Source organism: Ranitomeya variabilis, chromosome 2, assembly GCF_051348905.1.
Source record: "Ranitomeya variabilis isolate aRanVar5 chromosome 2, aRanVar5.hap1, whole genome shotgun sequence".
In the NCBI taxonomy this organism is placed as follows: Eukaryota; Metazoa; Chordata; class Amphibia; order Anura; family Dendrobatidae; genus Ranitomeya; species Ranitomeya variabilis.
This window is the reverse complement of record NC_135233.1, coordinates 826,426,974-826,451,959: the sequence shown is the minus strand read 5'-3', so window position 1 is coordinate 826,451,959 and position 24,986 is coordinate 826,426,974. Positions and strand designations below refer to the sequence as shown.

The window sequence follows — 24,986 nt, the reverse complement described above, 5'->3', positions numbered from 1 at the left end:
CCTCGGGAAAATCTGCTAGATGCCCTGTTTGTAATACGAAGCTCCCGGACCTTGTGTGCAGATTGTACATCTAAGGTCATGAGGGACGAACAACCTGCACTGCTGTCCGAGATGAGATCCCTTATACGAGAAGTACAGGCTTCTTTGTCTACTATGGTGCAGAAATCCAGCACTAGTCCCAGCCGCAAGAGGGCCAGACGGGAGCGAGATTTAAGAGAGCCAGAGTTTACTTCTGAAGACAAGTCTGACTCAGAAGACTTTGTCTCTGAAGAAGAGGGCGAGCTGTCAGGAAGCCAGGACCACCAAAGGAAATATCTCTTCCAGGCAGAAGAGACTAATGATCTTGTGCAGGCGGTGCGATGCACCATGCAGATAGAAGAGACACCTAAGCCACAATCCAGACAGGACCTGATGTTCGGGGGACTTATGTCACGTCAGCAGACAGTGTTCCCGGTTAACGAGCATATTAAGGCCATGATACTGGAGGAGTGGAAAGAGGCGGAACGCCGGCTGGTGTTATCTAAAGACTTCAAAGCTCGTCTACCGTTCGAGCCTGAGGACGTAAAACTATGGGAAGAAATTCCCAAGGTTGACATCCCGGTGGCGAAAGTGGCTAAAAAAACAGCCATACCATTTGAGGACTCGTCAAGCCTGCGCGATCCCATGGATAGGAAAACCGATGGATAGGAATCTTCCGCGGCTCTAATGAAGACCAACATAGCAGCTACTTCGGTAGCTCGGTCTATGTACCTATGGATGGGTCAATTAGAAGAGCACCTGTCTAATAAGACTCCGAGGTCTGAGATCCTAAAGTCTGTCCCTATAATGAGGTCCGCCACGGCCTTTCTGTCCGATATGACTGCTGAGTCAGTCAGATTTTCGGCTAGAAGCGGTTCTCTATCCAACGCGGCTAGGAGGGCGGTCTGGCTGAGATCCTGGTCGGGGGATATTGCTTCTAAATCAAAACTATGTTCAATTCCCTTCTCCGGAGCATGGGTATTCGGTCCCCCCCTAGATACTATTCTAGAGTCAGCTTCCGATAAAAAGAAGGGGTTTCCGGAGGAAAAACTTAGGAAACCTCAGTCCTTTCGGAGGGGATTCCCCTTCCGGAGACAGTCTGATACTAGAGGAGGTAGATCCCATAGAGGATCCTATAGGGGTTCCCGTAACCAGGGCAATAGAAACCGAAGTTTCTTCTTCAGTCCCTCCTCAAAATCTAAGACACAATGACGCCACACTTATAGGGGGAAGGCTCCGTCACTTCGCACACAATTGGGCCCGAATCACCCAAAACCAGTGGGTCATCCGGACTGTGTCAGAGGGCTATCGTATCGAGCTTTACTCCCCTCCGCCAGACAGATTTATCATGCCTACGGTAATAACGCGAAACTCCCCTATGATGATAGACCTAATGGATATGCTCTCCTCAGAGGTCATAGTGCCAGTACCGCCACTAGAAGTAGGCCAGGGTCATTACTCCTCCCTTTTTTCCATAGCAAAACCATCCGGCGAATCTCGCACTATAATAAATCTGAAACCTCTGAATGCCTGGGTAACGTACAAGAGGTTCCGCATGGAGTCTATTAGATCGGCAATCCTCCTCATAGATCAGAATGCCGTGATGTGCACTCTCGACCTGAAGAGTGCCTATTATCAGGTTCCCGTCCACCCCTCATCTCAGAAGCTTCTGAGGTTTGCGGTAGTTCTGCCATCCGGGACCTGTCACTACCAGTTCCAGTGCCTTCCGTTCGGACTTGCCTCAGCACCTCGTATCTTTACAAAGCTGGTATCGTAGATTGTCACTTTCCTAAGAAATCAGGGGATCATAATAATCCCATATCTCGACGACTTCCTTCTAGTGGCAAGAACGCCAGAGATTCTTTCACACCACAGGAACTGAACCCTCTCGCTGATGGAAGAGTTAGGATGGGTCATAAATTGGCAAAAATCCGACCTAACCCCAGAACACAGGAAGACCTTTCTGGGAGTATGTCTGGACTCAACAAACAATATCCCTCCTACCCGAGTCCAAGCTGGAGGCAATACAGTCCCAAATCTGGCTCCTATTAAGGCACAGGGTGTCAATAAGGACGGCCATGAGAGTCCTCGGCCTAATGACGGCCTGCATTCCGTGTGTAAGATGGGCTCAGTTCCATTCAAGACCACTGCAGAAATTAATCCTTTCCAAATGGGACCGGCGTCTGTCTTCTCTGGACAGTACTTTAAGGCTACCTCTTCTGGTAAGAAGGTCTCTCCTCTGGTGGACAGAGCCAGAAAAGTTAAGAAAAGGAGTGTTATGGTCTGCCGAACCCTACGTAGTAGTTACTACAGACGCCAGCGCCTGGGGCTGGGGAGCTCACTTAGAAGACAGGTTCCTTCAGGGGAGATGGCCGGAGGACGTTATCCACAGCTCCTCCAACTTCAAAGAGCTGTACGCTGTTTGGGAAGCTTTGAGAAGGAACCGACACATCCTGAAGAATCGCCATGTCAGGATAATGTCCGACAATGTGACAACAGTCTCTTTCCTGAAGCATCAGGGAGGCGCAAGACACCATCCGCTTCAGGAATTGGCGGGGTGAATATTTCGGTGGGCAGAAACATCAGTCCTATCCATTTTGGCAATTCACCTGGAAGGTTCCCTCCCAGAACGTCATAGCAGACTACCTCAGCAGGAAAAGAGTGTTTGCAACGGAATGGGAACTCAACCAGGATATCTTCCAGGAGTTGTGTCTACGCTGGGGAACTCCCTGTATAGACCTATTCGCAAGCAGGAGAAATTCGAAGGTCTCAAGATTCTTCTCACTGAACCCTCGGGATTTTCCGGAAGGAATAGACGCTCTCAGCCAGGTTTGGACGGAACCTCTCTCGTATGCATTCCCTCCTCTGGCTTTAGTCCCGGCTGTTCTCAGAAAGATCAAGGAGGATCGAGCTCGTGTCATATTGATTGTTCCATACTGGCCAAGAAGGAGTTGGTTCTCCCTTCTACTAGAGCTGGCGATCGAGAATCCAGTAGAGCTTCCTCTCAGAGCGGATGTAATCCACCAGGGTCCGGTACTTCACCCAGACCCAGAGAAGCTCCATCTCTCGGCATGGATCTTGAAGGGCTCATCTTGAAGGCAAGGGGTCTGTCGAGCCGAGTAATAACTACTATCAAGTCCAGTAGGAAGCCTGTTACATCAGCAATTTACCTGAAGATCTGGAGGCGATTCTGTCTGGAAGGTGGCAGGTCTGAGTGTTATGGTTCTCAATGGCAAGAGAACATAGCCCAGCAAACATACGAACTAGCTCTTGGAAGGATGGAAACTAAACTGACCATGAACTAAACTTGCCGCACAACTAACAGTAGCCGGGTAGCGTAGCCTGCGTTTTATCCCTAGACGCCCAGCGCCGGCCGGAGGACTAACTAATCCTGGCAGAGGAAAACATAGTCCTGGCTCACCTCTAGAGAAATTTCCCCGAAAGGCAGACAGAGGCCCCCACAAATATTGGCGGTGATTTTAGATGAAATGACAAACGTAGTATGAAAATAGGTTTAGCAAAATTGAGGTCCGCTTACTAGATAGCAGGAAGACAGAAAGGGCACTTTCATGGTCAGCTGAAAACCCTATCAAAATACCATCCTGAAATTACTTTAAGACTCTAGTATTAACTCATAACATCAGAGTGGCAATTTCAGATCACAAGAGCTTTCCAGACACAGAAACGAAACTACAGCTGTGAACTGGAACAAAATGCAAAAACAAACAAGGACTAAGTCCAACTTAGCTGGGAGTTGTCTAGCAGCAGGAACATGCACAGAAAGGCTTCTGATTACAATGTTGACCGGCATGGAAGTGACAGAGGAGCAAGGCTAAATAGCGACTCCCACATCCTGATGGAAACAGGTGAACAGAGAGGATGATGCACACCAGTTCACTTCCACCAGTGGCCACCGGGGGAGCCCAAAATCCAATTTCACAACAGTACCCCCCCTCAAGGAGGGGGCACCGAACCCTCACCAGAACCACCAGGGCGATCAGGATGAGCCCTATGAAAGGCACGGACCAAATCGGAGGCATGAACATCAGAGGCAGTCACCCAAGAATTATCCTCCTGACCGTATCCCTTCCATTTGACCAGATACTGGAGTTTCCGTCTGGAAACACGGGAGTCCAAGATTTTTTCCACAACGTACTCCAACTCGCCCTCAACCAACACCGGAGCAGGAGGCTCAACGGAAGGCACAACCGGTACCTCATACCTGCGCAATAATGACCGATGAAAAACATTATGAATAGAAAAAGATGCAGGGAGGTCCAAACGGAAGGACACAGGGTTAAGAATCTCCAATATCTTGTACGGGCCGATGAACCGAGGCTTAAACTTGGGAGAAGAAACCCTCATAGGGACAAAACGAGAAGACAACCACACCAAGTCCCCAACACAAAGCCGAGGACCAACCCGACGCCGGCGGTTGGCAAAAAGCTGAGTCTTCTCCTGGGACAACTTCAAATTGTCCACTACCTGCCCCCAAATCTGATGCAACCTCTCCACCACAGCATCCACTCCAGGACAATCCGAAGATTCCACCTGACCAGAAGAAAATCGAGGATGAAACCCCGAATTACAGAAAAAGGGAGACACCAAGGTGGCAGAACTGGCCCGATTATTGAGGGCAAACTCCGCTAAAGGCAAAAAAGCAACCCAATCATCCTGATCTGCAGACACAAAACACCTCAAATATGTCTCCAAGGTCTGATTCGTCCGCTCGGTCTGGCCATTAGTCTGAGGATGGAAAGCAGACAAGAAAGACAAATCTATGCCCATCCTAGCACAGAATGCTCGCCAAAATCTAGACACGAATTGGGTACCTCTGTCAGAAACGATATTCTCCGGAATACCATGCAAACGGACCACATTTTGAAAAAACAGAGGAACCAACTCGGAAGAAGAAGGCAACTTAGGCAGGGGAACCAAATGGACCATCTTAGAGAAACGATCACACACCACCCAGATGACAGACATCTTCTGAGAAACAGGAAGATCCGAAATAAAATCCATCGAGATGTGCGTCCAGGGCCTCTTCGGGATAGGCAAGGGCAACAACAATCCACTAGCCCGAGAACAACAAGGCTTGGCCCAAGCACAAACGTCACAAGACTGCACGAAGCCTCGCACATCTCGAGACAGGGAAGGCCACCAGAAGGACCTTGCCACCAAATCCCTGGTACCAAAGATTCCAGGATGACCTGCCAACGCAGAAGAATGAACCTCAGAAATGACTTTACTGGTCCAATCATCAGGAACAAACAGTCTACCAGGTGGGCAACGATCAGGTCTATCCGCCTGAAACTCCTGCAAGGCCCGCCGCAGGTCTGGAGAAACGGCAGACAATATCACTCCATCCTTAAGGATACCTGTAGGTTCAGAATTACCAGGGGAGTCAGGCTCAAAACTCCTAGAAAGGGCATCCGCCTTAACATTCTTAGAACCCGGCAGGTAGGACACCACAAAATTAAACCGAGAGAAAAACAACGACCAGCGCGCCTGTCTAGGATTCAGGCGTCTGGCAGACTCAAGATAAATTAGATTTTTGTGGTCAGTCAATACCACCACCTGATGTCTAGCCCCCTCAAGCCAATGACGCCACTCCTCAAAAGCCCACTTCATGGCCAAAAGCTCCCGATTCCCAACATCCTAATTCCGCTCGGCGGGCGAAAATTTACGCGAGAAAAAAGCACAAGGTCTCATCACGGAGCAATCGGCACTTCTCTGCGACAAAACCGCCCCAGCTCCGATTTCAGAAGCGTCGACCTCAACCTGAAAAGGAAGAGCAACATCAGGCTGACGCAACACAGGGGCGGAAGAAAAGCGGCGCTTAAGCTCCCGAAAGGCCTCCACAGCAGCAGGGGACCAATCAGCAACATCAGCACCCTTCTTAGTCAAATCAGTCAATGGTTTAACAACATCAGAAAAACCAGCAATAAATCGACGATAAAAGTTAGCAAAGCCCAAAAATTTCTGAAGACTCTTAAGAGAAGAGGGTTGCGTCCAATCACAAATAGCCTGAACCTTGACAGGATCCATCTCGATGGAAGAGGGGGAAAAAATATATCCCAAAAAGGAAATCTTTTGAACCCCAAAAACGCACTTAGAACCCTTCACACACAAGGAATTAGACCGCAAAACCTGAAAAACCCTCCTGACCTGCTGGACATGAGAGTCCCAGTCATCCGAAAAAATCAGAATATCATCCAGATACACAATCATAAATTTATCCAAATAATCACGGAAAATGTCATGCATAAAGGACTGAAAGACTGAAGGGGCATTTGAAAGACCAAAAGGCATCACCAAATACTCAAAGTGGCCCTCGGGCGTATTAAATGCGGTTTTCCACTCATCCCCCTGCTTAATTCGCACCAAATTATACGCCCCACGAAGATCTATCTTAGAGAACCACTTGGCCCCCTTTATGCGAGCAAACAAATCAGTCAGCAGTGGCAACGGATATTGATATTTAACCGTGATTTTATTCAAAAGCCGATAATCAATGCACGGCCTCAAAGAGCCATCTTTCTTAGCCACAAAGAAAAAACCGGCTCCTAAGGGAGATGACGAAGGACGAATATGTCCCTTTTCCAAGGACTCCTTTATATATTCTCGCATAGCAGCATGTTCAGGCACAGACAGATTAAATAAACGACCCTTAGGGTATTTACTACCCGGAATCAAATCTATGGCACAATCGCACTCCCGGTGCGGAGGTAATGAACCAAGCTTAGGTTCTTCAAAAACGTCACGATATTCAGTCAAGAATTCAGGAATCTCAGAGGGAATAGATGATAAAATGGAAACCACAGGTACGTCCCCATGCGTCCCCTTACATCCCCAGCTTAACACAGACATAGCTTTCCAGTCAAGGACTGGGTTATGAGATTGCAGCCATGGCAATCCAAGCACCAACACATCATGTAGGTTATACAGCACAAGAAAGCGAATAATCTCCTGGTGATCCGGATTAATCCGCATAGTTACTTGTGTCCAGTATTGTGGTTTATTGCTAGCCAATGGGGTGGAGTCAATCCCCTTCAGGGGTATAGGAGTTTCAAGAGGCTCCAAATCATACCCACAGCGTTTGGCAAAGGACCAATCCATAAGACTCAAAGCGGCGCCAGAGTCGACATAGGCATCCGCGGTAATAGATGATAAAGAACAAATCAGGGTCACAGATAGAATAAACTTAGACTGTAAAGTGCCAATTGAATCAGACTTATCAAGTTTCTTAGTACGCCTAGAGCATGCTGATATAACATGAGTTGAATCACCGCAATAGAAGCACAACCCATTTTTTCGTCTAAAATTCTGCCGTTCACTCCTGGACAGAATTCTATCACATTGCATATTCTCTGGCGTCTTCTCAGTAGACACCGCCAAATGGTGCACAGGTTTGCGCTCCCGCAGACGCCTATCGATCTGGATAGCCATTGTCATGGACTCATTCAGACCCAAAGGCACAGGGAACCCCACCATAACATCCTTAATGGCATCAGAGAGACCCTCTCTGAAATTCGCCGCCAGGGCGCACTCATTCCACTGAGTAAGCACAGCCCATTTACGGAATTTCTGGCAGTATATTTCAGCTTCGTCTTGCCCCTGAGATAGGGACATCAAGGCCTTTTCCGCCTGAAGTTCTAACTGAGGTTCCTCATAAAGCAACCCCAAGGCCAGAAAAAACGCATCCACATTGAGCAACGCAGGATCCCCTGGAGCCAATGCAAAAGCCCAATCCTGAGGGTCGCCCCGGAGCAAAGAAATCACAATCCTGACCTGCTGAGCAGGATCTCCAGCAGAGCGAGATTTCAGGGACAAAAACAACTTGCAATTATTTTTGAAATTTTGAAAGCAAGATCTATTCCCCGAGAAAAATTCAGGCAAAGGAATTTTAGGTTCAGATATAGGAACATGAACAACAAAATCTTGTAAGTTTTGAACTTTCGTGGTGAGATTATTCAAACCTGCAGCTAAACTCTGAATATCCATTTTAAACAGGTGAACACAGAGCCATTCCAGGATTAGAAGGAGAGAGAGAGAGAAAGGCTGCAATATAGGCAGACTTGCAAGAGATTCAATTACAAGCACACTCAGAACTGAGAGAAAAAAAAAAAAAAAATCTTCAGCAGACCTCTCTTTTCTCTCCTTTCTCTGTCAATTAATTTAACCCTTTTAGGCCGGTCAAACTGTTATGGTTCTCAATGGCAAGAGAACATAGCCCAGCAAACATACGAACTAGCTCTTGGAAGGATGGAAACTAAACTGACCATGAACTAGACTTGCCGCACAACTAACAGTAGCCGGGTAGCGTAGCCTGCGTTTTATCCCTAGACGCCCAGCGCCGGCCGGAGGACTAACTAATCCTGGCAGAGGAAAACATAGTCCTGGCTCACCTCTAGAGAAATTTCCCCGAAAGGCAGACAGAGGCCCCCACAAATATTGGCGGTGATTTTAGATGAAATGACAAACGTAGTATGAAAATAGGTTTAGCAAAATTGAGGTCCGCTTACTAGATAGCAGGAAGACAGAAAGGGCACTTTCATGGTCAGCTGAAAACCCTATCAAAATACCATCCTGAAATTACTTTAAGACTCTAGTATTAACTCATAACATCAGAGTGGCAATTTCAGATCACAAGAGCTTTCCAGACACAGAAACGAAACTACAGCTGTGAACTGGAACAAAATGCAAAAACAAACAAGGACTAAGTCCAACTTAGCTGGGAGTTGTCTAGCAGCAGGAACATGCACAGAAAGGCTTCTGATTACAATGTTGACCGGCATGGAAGTGACAGAGGAGCAAGGCTAAATAGCGACTCCCACATCCTGATGGAAACAGGTGAACAGAGAGGATGATGCACACCAGTTCACTTCCACCAGTGGCCACCGGGGGAGCCCAAAATCCAATTTCACAACATCTGAGGTTGCGGCAGGCTCTCCCGACGTACCCAGAATCCTAGACTTCCTTCAGGCTGGGTTTGACAAAGGTCTCAAACCTAGCACCTTGAAAGTGCAAATCTCGGCACTTAGCTCCTTTCTTGACTATCCCCTAGCGTCTCACCCGTGGATAGTTAGATTTATCAGAGCCACACAAAGGTTACGCCCCACTATTAGACATTTATCGCCTTCTTGGGACCTTAATCTGGTCCTCCGTTTCCTCTGTAAAGACCTCTATGCTTCTACTGATAATATGCCCATTTCAGTCCTCATGCGTAAAACGGCATTTCTAGTAGCAATTACCACGGCTAAAAGGGTGGGGGAAATTCAGGCCCTGTGCACTAGGGACCCGTACCTCCAGGTTAGAGAGGATTGTATAATTCTTAAACTGGACCCCTCATTTATTCCAAAAGTAGGAACAATTAAAAATAGAAATCAGGAGATCGTGTTACCATCCTTCTGCAATAACCCTGCTAATGCTAAAGAAAAGGCTCTACATTCGCTGGATGTCAGGCAGGCAGTCCTTGACTACCTGGCAGCCACCAGTTCATGGCGCATTGACCCAAACTTATTCATTCTGTATGGGGGAAAGAATAGGGGTAAGAAGGCCTCTAAGGCCTCTATCGCGCGGTGGATCACGTCTGTGATCTCGGAGGCCTACCAGTCAGAGGGGGTCTCTCCTCCAGAGGGTCTCCATGCACATTCTACTCGAGGGATAGCTACTTCTTGGGCATAGAGGGCAGGTGCCTCTCTAGAACAGATCTGTAAGGCCGCGACATGGGCTAGTGCCAACACCTTTTGTAAACACTATAAACTTGATGTTTTATCTGGTCAACATACTGTATTTGGGAGAAAAGTTCTCCAAGCGGTAATCCCACCCTGAGGAGGTGCTTTGGTACTCTCCAGGGTGCTGTCAGGAGGACGTCCTGGAAAATAGGTATTAAGCTTACCGTTAATGATGTTTCCAGGAGTCCATCCTGACAGCACGGGTAGTTCCCTCCCTGTAATCTATATCATGTATGAAACAGGTTCCTAACGTATGATGTAATATGTTTTGGATACAATGTAATATGTTCATTACCATTAACCCCTTAACGACCGCCGATACGCCTTTTAACGGCGGCCGCTAAGGGTACTTAAACCACAGCGCCGTTAATTAACGGCGCTGTGGAAAAAGTGAATAGCGCCCCCCAGAGTCGGATTTTCTCTGGGGTCTCGGTTGCCGAGGGTAGCCGAGACCCCAGAGAACATGATTCGGGGGGTTTTTACCGACCCCCGAGTTGCGATCGCCGGTAATTAACCGTTTACCGGCGGTCGCAACAAAAAAAAAACAAAAAACGCGATTTGCCGTTTAATTTCTCTGTCCTCCGATGTGGTCGCACATCGGAGGACAGAGAAATGTGGTCCCCGATGGCCCCCAATAGCCCCCCAATACTTACCTACCTCCCCCGGTGCTCCTCGTGTCTCCCCATGGGCGCCGCCATCTTTTTTCCGGGAAAAAATGGCGTGCGCACGCGCAGTGCGCCCGCCGCCCGGCACCCGGATGTTCTTTGGGGTCTCGGCTGCCGGGGGTAGCCGAGACCTCAAAGAACATGATCGGGGTCGGTTTGCACCGACCCCTGCTTTGCGATCGCCGGTAGTTAACAGTTTACCGGCGACCGCAAAAAAAAAAAAAAAGCGATCAGTTATTTCTCTGTCCTCTGATGTGATCGCACATCAGAGGACAGAGAAATAGGGGGATTCGGGGACCCTAACATACTCACCCGGGGTCCCTGGGTCCTCTTCTGTCTTCTCCTGCCAGCCGGCTTTTTCATCATGGCGGGCGCATGCGCAGTGCGCCCGCCATCTGCTGCCATCTGCCGGCCGGCAGGAGAAGACAAGTTGGGGCTAAAATTAGGGTTAGGGTTAGAGTTAGGGTTAGAGTTAGGGTTAGAGTTAGGGTTAGGGTTGGGGCTAAATTTAGGGTTAGGGCTAGGGTTAGGGTTAGGCTACTTTCACACTAGCGTTTTTTGGCTTCCGTCGCAATGCGTCGTTGGAGAAAAAACGCATCCTGCAAAAGTGCTTGCAGGATGCGTTTTTTCTCCATTGGCTTGCATTAGCAACGCATTGCGACGGATTGCCACATGTCGCATCCATCGTGCGACGGATGCGTCGTGCTTCGGCGGACCGTCGACACAAAAAAAACTACATGTAACTTTTTTGTGCGACGTGTCCGCCATTTCCGACCGCGCATGCGTGGCCGGAACTCCGCCCCCGCACCTCACAATGGGGCAGCGGATGCGTTGAAAAAACAGCATCCGCTGCACCCGTTGTGCGGCGCTTACAACGCTAGCCTCGGTACGTCGGCCCGACACACTGCGATGGGCCGAGTACGACGCTAGTGTGAAAGTAGCCTTAGGCTTCTTTCACACTTGCGTCGGTACGGGGCGGTCGCAATGCGTCGGCCCGATGTACCGACGCACGTTGTGAAAATTGTGCACAACGTGGGCAGCGGATGCAGTTTTTCAACGCATCCGCTGCCCAGTCTATGTCCTGGGGAGGAGGGGGCAGAGTTACGGCCACGCATCCGCGGAAATGGCGGACGCGACGTACAAAAAAAAGGTTACATTGAACTTTTTTTGTGACGACGGGGGCTAAAGTTATGGTTAGGGTTGGGGCTAAAGTTAGGGTTGGGGCTAAAGTTAGGGTTAGAGTTGGGATTAGGGTTAGAGTTTGGATTAGGGTTGGGATTAGTGTTACGTTTGGGATTAGGGTTGGGATTAGGGTTAGGGTTGGGAATAGGGTTAGGGGTGTGTTGGATTTAGGGTTTTGATTAGGGTTATGGTTAGGGTTGAGATTAGGGCTGTTTTGGGGTTAGGGTTGTGATTATCGTTAGGGTTGTGATTAGGATTATGGATCGGGTTGAGATTAGGGTTAGGGCTGTGTTGGGGTTAGGGTTGGAGTTAGAATTGGGGGGTTTCCACTGTTTAGGTACATCAGGGGGTCTCCAAACACGACAGCCAATTTTGCGCTAAAAAAGTCAAATGGTACTCCCTCCCTTCTGAGCTCTGCCGTGCGCCCAAACAGTGGTTTACCCCCACATATGGGGCATCAGCGTACTCGGGATAAATTGGACAACAACTTTGGGGTCCAATTTCTCCTGTTACCCTTGTGAAAATAAAAACTTGGGGGCTAAAAATCTTTTTTGTTGGAAAAATATTTTTTTATTTTCACTACTCTGCATTATAAATTTCTGTGAAGCACTTGAGCTTTCAAAGTTCTCACCACATATCTAGATAAGTTCCTTAGGGGGTCTAGTTTCCAAAATTTGGTCACTTGTGGGGGTTTCTACTGTTTTAGGTACATTAGGGGTCTGCAAATGCAACATAACGCCCGCAGACAATTCTATCAAAGTCTGCATTCCAAAATGGCGCTCCTTCCCTTCCGAGCTCTGCCGTGCGCCCAAACAGTGGTTTACCCCCACATATGGGGTACCAGCATACTCAGGACAAATTGGACAACAACTTTTGGGGTCCAATTTCTCTTGTTACCCTTGTGAAAATAAAAATTTGGGGGCTAAAAAAATCTTTTTTGTGGGAAAAAAAATATTTTTTATTTTCACTACTCTGCATTATAAACTTCTGTGAAGCACTTGGGCATTCAAAGTTCTCACCACATATCTAGATAAGTTCCTTGGGGGGTCTATTTTCCAAAATGGGGTCACTTGTTGGGGGTTTCTACTGTTTAGGTACATTAGTGGTCTGCAAACGCAACATAACGCCCGCAGACAATTCTATCAAAGTCTGCATTCCAAAATGGCGCTCCTTCCCTTCCGAGCTCTGCCGTGCGCCCAAACAGTGGTTTACCCCCACATATGGGGTGTCGGCGTACTCAAGACAAATTGTACAACAGCTTCTGGGGTCCATTTTCTCCTGTTACCCTTGGTAAAATAAAAATTTGGAGGCAAAAAGATCATTTTTGTAGAAAAAATTCGATTTTTTTTATTTTCACGGCTCTACGTTATAAACTTCTGTGAAGCACCTGGGGGTTTAAAGTGCTCACCACACATCTAGATAAGTTCCTTAAGGGGTCTAGTTTACAAAATGGTGTCATATGTGGGGGGTCTCTACTGTTTAGGCACATCAGCGGCTCTCCAAACGTGACATGGCGTCCGATCTCAATTCCAGCCAATTCTACATTGAAAAAGTAAAACGACACTCCTTCTCTTCCAAGCTCTGCGGTGCGCCCAAACAGTGGTTTACCCCCATATATAGGGTATCGACGTACTCAGGAGAAATTGTACAACAACTTTTGTGGTCTAATTTCTCCTGTTACCCTTGTTAAAATAAAAATTTGGGGGCAAAAAGATCATTTTTGTAGAAAAAATGAGATTTTTTATTTTCACGGCTCTACGTTATAAACTTCTGTGAAGCACTTGGGGGTTCAAAGTGCTCACCACACATCTAGATAAGTTCCTTAAGGGGTCTAGTTTCCAAAATGGTATCACTTGTGGGGGGTTTCCACTGTTTAGGCACATCAGGGACTCTCCAAACGCGACATGGCATCCGATCTCAATTCCAGCCAATTCTGCATTGAAAAAGTCAAACGGTGCTCCTTCACTTCCAAGCTCTGCGGTGCGCCCAAACAGTGGTTTACCTCCACATATGGGGTATCGACGTACTCAGGAGAAATTGCACAACAACTTTTGTGGTCTAATTTCTCCTGTTACCCTTGTGAAAATAAGAATTTGTGGGCGAAAAAATCATTTTTGTGAAAACAAATGCGATTTTTTATTTTCACGGCTCTACGTTATAAACTTCTGTGAAGCACTTGGGGGTTCAAAGTGCTCACCACACATCTAGATAAGTTCCTTGGGGGGTCTAGTTTCCAAAATGGTGTCACTTGTGGGGGGTTTCCACTGTTTAGGCACATTAGGGGCTCTCCAAACGTGACATGGCGTCCGATCTCAATTCCAGCCAATTCTGCATTGAAACAGTCAAACGGTGCTCCTTCACTTCCAAGCTCTGCGGTGCGCCCAAACAGTGGTTTACCTCCACATATGGGGTATCGGCGTACTCAGGAAAAATTGCACAACAAAATTTGTGGTTAAATTTCTGTTTTTACACTTGTGAAAATTAAAAAAAATGGTTCTGAAGTAAAATGTTTGCAAAAAAAAGTTAAATGTTCATTTTTTTCTTCCACATTGTTTTAGTTCCTGTGAAGTACGTAAAGGGTTAATAAACTTCTTGAATGTGGTTTTGAGCAGCTTGAGGGGTGCAGTTTTTAGAATGGTGTCACACTTGGTTATTTTCTATCATATAGACCCCTCAAAATCACTTCAAAGGTGATGTGGTCCCTAAAAAAAACATGGTGTTGTAAAAATGAGAAATTGCTGGTCAACTTTTAACCCTTATAACTCCCTAACAAAAAAAAATTGTTTCCAAAATTGTGCTGATGTAAAGTAGACATGTGAGAAATGTTATTTATTAACTATTTTTTGTGACATATCTCTCTGATTTAAGGGCATAAAAATACAAAGTTTGAAAATTGCAAAATTTTAAAAATTTTCGCCATATTTCCATTTTTTTGATAAATAATCGCAAGTAATATCGAAGAAATGTTACCACTAACTTGAAGTACAACATGTCACGAAAAAACAATCTCAGAATCAGCGGGATCCGATAAAGCGTTCCAGAGTTATAACCTCATAAAGTGACACTGGTCAGAATTGTAAAAATTGGCTCGGTCATTAAGTACCAAATTGGCTCTGTCACTAAGGGGTTAAACAGTTTTCTCTGCATATCCTTGTAGCGGTTCTTGTTACAACACTGAGGATTGGGGTGGGACATGACCTTTTAAACTCGTGTGTTTCCTGTCCCAGCAAGGGGAGGAGGACGTCCACCAGGGTGCTGTCAGGATGGACTCCTGGAAACATCATTAATGGTAAGCTTAATACCTATTTTTTTGTTCAAAATAAAAAAAAAAAGGTTGAAAACTCTGCTGTGCATAATAATTTGGAACATGCATTTTGAGTGTTTATTTTTTTTAAAAAGATACTGTTTTCATAGGCAGTTTGTTCCAAAACATTGCAATTATACTAGAATAGTAGATGGCTGGAAAATAACAATGACTGCAATTCAGATAGGTAATTTAGAGAAAATATGCGGAAATATTGTTTGCATAATAATTTGGAACACAGTGTATATAATCGTCTAATTCTGTCTGTTTGTCTGTAACGGAAATCCCGCGTCGCTGATTGGTCACGCCAGCCGGCCGCGACCAATCAGCGATATTGGCGCGGAATTTAACCCCCACTCACAGCGCGACATAGTTCACTCACGTTTACTGAACAAGTTCTGTCAGTCACACTGCCACATAGTTCATTCACGTTTACTTCATAAATAAACTACATACATATTCTAGAATACCCGATGCGTTAGAATCGGGCCACCATCTAGTGTGTGTGTGTATGTATATGTGTATATATAATGTGTATGTATGTTTTATTTATTTTTATTATTATTATTATTTTGGTCTTTGTGCATGTTTTGCAGGGTGGATAAAAATCAATGTTTTTTTTTTTTTTAAATCAAAAAAATCGGATTTTTTTTTATTTAAATCGGATTTTTTTTATTTAAATCAGATTTTTTTCAATAAACTGCTTTTTGAGGAAAATATTTTACCATCCAAAGGTTCTTCCATCATGAGATAAAGCTGAGTTGTTTAACTCAGTAGAATAAAGGCTGTATATGTGTAACATTCACAATGCCATGCTCTTCCAGAGGTTTCTGTAGGATTAGTGGGCAGTTTCTCTCCTATATTATCACAGACGCTCGCTTTACTTACGCAGTTCTCAAAACTGAATTTGACTCCGCAGAGGTCCCAGCCTCTTCTTCACGGCAAAAATGTTACAACATGAACAGAGTTGAGAAAAAGACCTTAATCCTATTGTTCTACAAACCTATGAATACAGAATCAACCCCTTCAGTGCCAAGTCCAAGAAGTTAGACAATATGTTTCTGATTGTTTGGAGTGGAATAGATCTGCACAACACAAGAAGAATGTGAATCTAAGTGTGAGGAGGAGGAAGGGCAAGCAGACAAGAAAATGAAAGTGAAACTTTGAGCACAATACTGCAGCATAGCCACAGACAGACAAGTCTGGATCTGTTTGTGTGTACGATACGATCTGAGGTTTATTACATTCTTTCCTTATAATGGCAGCAGGCCGTAAAAGAGACCCAGTTTGGGAATATTTTAATGAAGCTCCTTCTATCGGTAAGGCAGGCATGCGTGCAAAATGCAAACGATGCAACAAAGAGATGCAAGGCCTGGTGGCGCGAATGAGGCAACATCATGAGAAGTGCGGTGATGAAGATGACCAAAGAAACACTTCTGAACAGGCAGGATCTTCAGGTTGGTAAACATTTTTATTGAATACTATTTCTAAAGACTTTTTTGATAGTTGTCATGTGTGAGAAAAATTATATTTCTTATTATTACTGCATGTTACTGTCATTTGGTACAGTTATGAAGAAAAACAAATATTCCTTTTGGGGCAGGGGCAGTGATGTGTTGTGTACAATAAGCAGAAATTGTATAAACAATAAAATAACAGCATTGACTTTTTTTGTTTAGGGGAATTCATGGATTCTGGAAACTATCCACCTCCAAGATCACCATCATCCTGTTCTACAGTTTCAGAGTTATCCATCCAGGTCAGATAGTGCTTCATTAGCAGCAGCATCATCATCAGACACCCACAGCCACATATCACCATCACCCAAAAGGAAGAAAAAACCTTTACCTCCTGGAACCACCATAGATAGGTTTGTGATAAGAACTAGCAGATTAGAAAAAGAGTTGATTGATGAAAAAATTGCCCAGTTTATTTATGCAACGAACTCTTCTTTCCGTCTGACTGAGAACCCACATTTCATTAATATGGTTCAGTCACTGAGACCAGGATACAGTCCACCCAGCAGAGCTGATGTTGCAGGGAAACTGCTGGATCAAGTGTATGACAGAGAAATGGAGCAAGGTGCAACAGCTCTGGAGGGTAAAATTTTTAACCTAAGTATTGTTGGGTGGAGTAATGTCCACAATGATCCTATTGTATGTGCTTGTATAACAACAGAAGAAGGTAAAGTCTTCCTTGCACAAACAACTGATACGTCAGGAAATGCACACACAGCAGAATACTTACAAGAAGTGGCAGTAAAAGCTATAACGAAATGTGAACAAAAATTCAAATGTCTAGTACGCAGTTTGGTCACTAACAATGCTGCAAACGTATCCAAGATGAGAAGAGATTTAGAAGAGCAGGGAGGGAATACAAAGCTGCTAATAACATATGGTTGCAGTGCTCATTTGCTGCACCTCTTAGCCAAAGACTTAAGTGTTCCAGAAATAAAGGCTAATGTTGTTGAAATTGCTAAATACTTCCGTAATAATCATTTTGCTGCAGCAGCTCTGAAAAGGATGGGTGGAACCAAGCTAACGCTCCCACAAGATGTTAGATGGAACTCTGTGGTGGACTGTTTTGAGCAGTATATCAAAAACTGGCCTATTCTGATGACACTTTGTGAAGAAAATCGAGATAAAATAGATGGCACTGTCACAGCCAAAATCCTCAACATTGGGCTTAAGAGAAATGTTGAACATATGCTGAGCTTCCTGAAACCCATCTCTCAAGCTTTAAACAAAATACAGAAAAATAGCAGTTTTATTGCGGATGCAGTTGAAATTTGGAAGGAACTGAGTGAACACTTAAAAACAGAACTACACATGGACAGAATTAAATTACAAGCAGTAAACAAACGAATGGGACAAGCACTGACTCCAGCTCATTTTTTGGCAAATATTGTCAATATCCAATATCAGGGTCAAAACCTAAGTGCTGAAGAAGAGGAGTTAGCTATGACATGGGTATCCAGCAATCATCCATCTTTAATGCCAACTATAATAAACTTCAGAGCTAAGGGGGAACCATTCAAGAAATATGTTTGCTGAAGATATTTTAAGGAAGGTCACACCAGTAAACTGGTGGAAGTCACTTAAGCGCTTGGATTTAGAGACTGTTCAAGTAATGATTTCACTTTTAACAGCAGTAGCTTCTTCTGCAGGCGTTGAAAGAATATTCTCTTCCTTTGGACTTATTCATTCTAAATTGAGAAATCGGTTGGGACCCAATAAAGCAGGAAAGCTTGTTTTTCTTTTCCAGATTATGAATAGGAACAAAGAAGAAGATGAAGATGACGACAAGTGAGCTACAGAGGACAGCAGGGACAGTAGTATTTAAGTTTTTCATGTGTCGGCTGGGCTGACAGTCTAAGTTTCTTAAAATATATATATATTTTGTTTAGCCAAATTAGTTAACAAACATGGATGTTTGTTTAAGCAAATAACTTATGCTGTAATGTTGTTATTGTTTCAGTTGAATAAATCTATTTAAATTGTTATTAAGGTCAGGATTATTTTTCTCCTTCCTAAGTAACAGAACAGTGGTGTCCAAATATGAATGATTAACCCATTAAACTGGGGAGAAAAAAGTAATATAAAAAGTGATTCTAAAAATCTTCATCTACTTGCATGTTAAAGTAGCAAGAACTAGTTTAGGTAGAAACTTTGATTTAAATCACTGATTTAAATCAAGCTTTACTGACTAGTGATTTAAATCGTGATTTAAATCAGTTAGATTTAAATCAAATCCACCCTGATGTTTTGTATAAGCATACAGGAAATATCTTGGTACCGTGTTAGCCAGTAGATAGAAAAATATTTAGAAATTTTGAGAGTCCTCAGTGGTTGATACCTTTTAATGGCTAACTGAAAAGATGGTAACAAATTGCAAGCTTTCGAGACTACTCAGTTTATGGACATAAGTGTTTATCACTCATGGTAATTCTGCTTCATGTCACCTGTCTTATCCATGTTTTTTTTTTTCTGTGATGTATTGTGCATAATTATGTGATTCTTCAGAATTTCTTTTAGTCTATGCCTGATGAAGAGGCCTGAGTAGTCTCGAAAGCTAGCAATTTGTTACCATCTTTTAAGCCATTAAAAGGTATCAACCACTGAGGACTCTCAATTCTAAACATTTTTGTATAAGCATATTATTCTTCTTACTTTGTCTGGGCGGCTCGTGACGTCTTATTATTTGGGATGTGATTGCCGTGGCCCACCAGACGCTTATTTTCTGACTTGATTGGTCTACAGCAGCTTTTGATATAGGAGTCTCCCCTCCAATATGACAGTGGAACATTGGTTTGTCAGTACTGCAGATTTTCTTGTACGTCGTAGTTACAGATTCCACCTCAGAACCGGTCTAAAGTATATTTACCTACTAGTAAAAGTCTGCAGAGACCAACATGTTGTCTGTCATCATTCTGGAATATAGCCGCAGGCTAGCAATGTGATCTTAATAGAAACCTCTAATCTTCTTATTTGGTGTATGTCATGTGCACATAAAGCGATCTTATATATGAACGGATAGGGAAAGATTCAGCTTGTAGAAATAGGCAGTTATTGAAGGAAATTGGGAACAATTTTACAATAAAAATTATACCCCTCCCCCTATAGCTACACTTGGCAATGTTGTAGCTGTTTGCGTTCTGACCCAATGTCAGACATGCCAGATCACCAATGAGGCCAAATTGTGGAATTACGCCGTCCATTGACAAGCACGCTTGGAGAAAAAGGAAATCGCACACGGATTGTGAGCAAAGTCACTTTTATCTGATATAAGAAGCAAGAGGCAGTATTTTATACCATTTATGTAGCCCCCTTGTTACCCCGGGTCATGCTGACCTTTATTTCCCACGTTCCCAGAACATGCTATTTGCTGACTATTGAAAACATGTAAGATAAGTATAAAATCCTTGAATCTTAGACTACAAGACTACTGCATCATAAGAACAAATTCTAAACACATTCTAGCAACTAAAGGCAATTAAAGGCAAAACATTAACCCTTCTATATCAGCAACATTAAAATTGTGGTACAATTATGGAGGTCACAGGATCAACAGACATGTTGCTGATAGGCAAATCATATAAAAAAATGATTCACATAGGGAATGGCAGAGCGAGCTGCCCAAATGCATCCAGTGTGGCAGAACATTCCAGACAGCCATTACTAACCTCATTTATGGTATTTCTGCGAGCACCAGGGCAGTGTGTGGCACTACTTGGCGGAGTTGGATGCTTTGGTACAAATTGTCCCGGAGGTTGTCAGTTGGATTCAGTTTTGGAACATGATGGACAGTCAGTGGCATCAATACCTTCATTGAATACTGTTATAAGAGACCGCAGATAAAAATCCTCCTATTCCTCATTGGGCAAAGGAGCAGATTTCCAGCCGCTGGCTGCGTTCTGCTGTCTGTATTGCTTTTCTCAAGTAATGGTAGTGTTGTGGTGTCTGCTTCATAATCTTAAAGGGACTCTGTCAGCAAGTTTTTACTATAATCTGAAGAGAGCAGGAGATAGAGGCTAAAACATAGAGTTCAGGAATGTGTCACTTGTGAAAGTGCAATGCTGTTGTTTACTAACTGTGAAGGGTTTCTCATGAAGATTAACATTGTGGACTAAACTAGTCCAGGAACGCCCCCTCCTGTGAGCAGCTCACTGTCTACGGGCATTCTACATGCTTCCTGGTGGGGGTCGGGTCACATTTCTCAGCTCTACTGCATTCCTAAATCTAAAAGCATTGATTGTGTGAGAACGGCTTCACCCAGTAATTAAGTGATACACTGTTGGATTAAGCTTCTCTTTGCCTACATCATACTGCTCTCAGATGAGGTATCAAAAACCTGCTGACAGATTCCGTTTAAATGGAATCCATCAGCAGGTTTTTAAGTTGAGAGTAGTATAATATAGCGCTCAAGAGCCCGATTAAAGGGATGTCACTTATAAGGCTGTGTTGTAGTTTCAATACAATCAACTTTTTTATATGTTGATAAAATACTTTCATCCACTTATGACAAGATGCTGAAATAGGCAGGTAGTTAAATAACGTGACGATTAGAAAGTTGTAGAAATTTTGGTGGATATTTTAAAGGGGTGTCCTATCAATAAGCTATGCCACCACAAAGCTTGCCTTAAGCCTCTGTGGAGGCATCCAGATCCCCCATGGGCACCTACCTGTCTGTTGGACCTGGCACCGATCATTGAATGCTCCTGCCAGAGATTCACCTACTCCCTGTCAGAGCAGCAGTTTGTCCTCCTGCTGTCAGGGCGGGACTACTGGTGTCATGCTGATTGACAGCCAGCACCCGCTGCCTAATTGGTGGAAGGTGGCTGTCAATCAGCATGACACCAGTAGCCCCGCCCTGACAACAAAAAGACAAACTGGGTTTTTTTCAGCGTTTTCACCACCCATTCATTTGTGAGTGAAAAACGCTGAAAGTGACATTCTCTATTGTGGGAAAAAAAACAAGCAAAGCACAAAATCCCGATGACAAAAAACCAAGTTATGTGCATAAGATTTCTGAAATGTCCTAGACGTTGTTGGTGCTGCAAAATACAGCTGAAAATTTGCATAAAATGCATAAAAAAAAGCCTATTGTGAATATAGCTTAGGAGAAAAAGGAATGCCCAAAACAGGTGTCAACCAGCCTTTACTTGGCTTATTGTAGGTTTCCTGCTTTTTTTTTTTCTATAAAGTATTAAATTGGTCTGCCTACGTGGAACTCCATTAAAACAGGCAGTCATATAGAGTTAAATGTAGGTTGTGTTCACCAGACAATCTCTTACCATACAGCCTCATTACCTCTGTAATATGGGAGAACAATTGGTTCTAGAAAAGGTAGAATGTTCAAATTCACAGCAAAGAATATTGCTGGTATTTTACTAACTATTTAATTAGTTTGGAAAATTAATAAAGTTAACTTCTTCTGGAAGTTGTCATTCAGAGTATCTCCAGCAGGCACCATTCAGTAAAGTCTATAATTGTTATTAATTTGTGTGGAACATATGGGCATCATATAGGGCTGCCTGTACGGACGGCCCCAGTCATCACCTGCTCCACGCTTTCTTCCATTACACAATGTTTCTTCTTCCTTGCAATAATGTATCAATTGTTACTAAACTCCCTTGTTTCAGTAATAAATACAATTGTAGACACATATGTTGTGAGAAGTGCAAGCATCATTGTACGGTCTTGTGCCAGGTCCTAGGAGCCTGGTCATGTGAGGAAGCATTAGGCAGCTTTTTTTCTTCTAATCTGTACGTGCTTGGTAAAGATTTAGTACAGCGTTTATTTTTTTTTTTTTTAGGTCAGATACATAAAATTACCTTTCGCTATGAAATTCCTGTTAGTGATTTCCAAGCTCAGGCTGGCAGGGCTCTGCTTGCTTATTCTTCTGAAGCCGCATCGACTACAACAATCAGAAGATCTCTGTATATTTTGCCTGCTTGTAAATTCTTTTTAACTATATTATACCGCTACAGTGACCTTTCATATACTAAGATCTTGTTTCACAGTATCTTTTTCATATACTAAAATCGCCATTTTCTTTTCTTTTGTCAGATAGTGATATACGGACAGTTGCCAGAAAAAGAGAAAATTTTGTATTTATCCAATCATCAATGTACAGGTTGGTATATCACTAAAATGCAATGTACATTGAAGGTGTACTTCAGGGAGAGAAAAAATATTGTCCTGGATATTTCTTCATAGACTAGAATACCAACATGCATAGTGTGGTTTTTAAAGGGATCCTGCCAGCAGGATTGTGCTCAGTAACCTACACACAGTGTCAGGTTGGCGCCGTTATACTGATTACAATGATACCTGGGGTGATGACATCCATCTTGTGGTTGTTTAATCTTTATTTGCAGTTTTCAGTTAATAAGCTTCTCGTGCCCTGGGGCGGCCTGTGGGGGTGGGGGAGTCTTCATGTGATGCTCTGCTTACATATTTATCTGTATGGCTTCTGACAGGTCACCGATCCTTCAGTAACAAAAGACTGACGTGCACTTCCAAATCAGAAACCTGGTGCGAACTAAGAGTAGCCATCTCTATGTAGCAAAAAAATAAAGGTGCACTCTGTAGTGCTAAGGCATGCAAATCTGAAATATGAATAGCATTACCGCTCTAGATAATAAGACAAACTGGAGATACTTGGCACATAATTTGGCCAATTCATGCCTGCCTAGCAGCTAAAGACAAATTGGTTGGTAGGTAGGATCCCACTGCAATTAAAACCACCATTTTGATGAAGATATATATATTTTTTTTAGTATAGGCATGTATCAAACGTGAAACATAATGGTTTCAGTGCTGTCAGGAGAACACAGAAAATACTCGTGAAAGGCTTTCTGATCCTGAATGTTGGGGTCAATAATTCTCTCACATGGAGATGTAATATTGCCATGTCTGTAGTCATTTTATGGCTTCTAAAGAGAATCTATCTCCCAGTTATTTGTTAAAGGGAACCTGTCACCGGATTTGTCCTATATGACATACATCCACCACGTTTTACCCCTGATATACAGCTTTCTAATCTGCCCCAAGCCTGCTACAAAAGGAAAACACCTTTTATTATACTCGCCTGCGGGGCAGTCTGGTCCCATGGGTGTCGCTGGTCTTGGTCTGACGCCTCCCTTCTTCTTTTGATGCCATCCTCTTCTGTGGGGATGACCCATACTATGTTATCCACACAGTGTTCCCTGGCATCTCACCCCTGCGCAGGCGTACTTCTCTGCCCTGACCAGGACAAAGCAAAGTACTGCAGTGCACATGCGCCGGGAAAGGTCAGAGACCTGGCGCATGCACCCTGCGGTACTTTACCCTGGTCGGGGCAGGGAAGTACAGAAACGTAACGCTGGGGAGACTCCTGGGGATGACGTAGCATATGTCATCCACATGAAGCACAGAATGAGGACTACAGCGAGAGGAGGGAGGTGCCAGAACAGCGACTCCTATGTGACCCGTATAGTAAAAGGTGTATTTCTTTTTTGCAGGCTGGACCGGGGGCAGATACACAGCATATTAGAATGCTCTATATGAGGGCTGAAAGGTAGTGGCCATATCTCATGTGGGACAAACCTGGTGACAGGTTCCCTTTAAATGATCTTTCCCAATCATTGACAAGTGCATATGTTGGTGAGCAAATGAATGATTATTTTGTAGTTATTCGTTGGTCAGCAGTACATCAGCCCTTGTGAATGGGATATACTGTGACAATGTGAAAGGTTTCATATGCCATCCTACAAACAACCATTTAAGCAATCTTTTGTGATTATTGCACCATGTAAAATGAATTAGGTAAATGTGGGCTTCTATAAATGCAGGGTGAGCTCCAGCAGTTAACCAAGGCCATTATCTGAGCCACTATCCTGTGATTGTGACATTAGTATAGCACTGTGTCGGTACTGCGGAGGTGGTCGTACAGATGAGACGGGATGCTGGCAGTAATTTATTGGTGTCTCTTTGGCAGTTGACTGGATTATTGCAAACATGATGGCTGTACAACAAAATGCACTGGGCCACGTTCGCTACGTTCTGAAAGATGGTCTGAAATTTCTTCCTCTGTATGGCTGGTATTTCTCCCAGGTAATTTTATTTTATTATGGGACATTTTGTTTAGATTCTACTCTACTTCCAAATAACAAAAATAATGTAGTCAACCCAGTGATTATATTCTGATCTCATACCTGCTAAAAAGATGAATGAAGTGCGCATTTAGCAGGCGCGGTGACTTAGCACACATTTCTAAGCTGCTGTACGAGGCTACGTTGGAAGCTGTGCATCTTGGCACCACATTCACTTTACATTAATTGAATCAATTGTGATAAAAACTCATCCAGACTACACATGAATTATTAACCTATAGGGCTGACCTTATGATGGCCACGTTATTGAACACTTCAAAGGCATATTCAATCTACAAACATCACCTACCGGTATCTCCATCGTATAGGTGATCAAAAATTAAATTAATTCATCAAAGCTTTGACACCAGAATTCTCGTGTAAAAGCTTTGAAAAGTCACAAGCTTCAGACACAACTCATAGTAGCACTTAAGACTTTTGACATT

The 24,986-nt window shown here is 43.9% G+C and overlaps 1 protein-coding gene across 1 annotated transcript in view; it reads left to right on the top strand.

Moving 5' to 3' along the window:
- The window catches only part of AGPAT5 (1-acylglycerol-3-phosphate O-acyltransferase 5), a 91,318-nt gene that overhangs the window by 9,964 nt on the left and 56,368 nt on the right, over positions 1 to 24,986 (top strand). The window contains exons 2-3 of the mRNA XM_077290050.1: positions 22,475 to 22,541; positions 24,387 to 24,502. Coding sequence (XP_077146165.1) covers positions 22,475 to 22,541; positions 24,387 to 24,502 — 183 coding nt within the window. The remainder of the gene's footprint in view (positions 1 to 22,474; positions 22,542 to 24,386; positions 24,503 to 24,986) is intronic.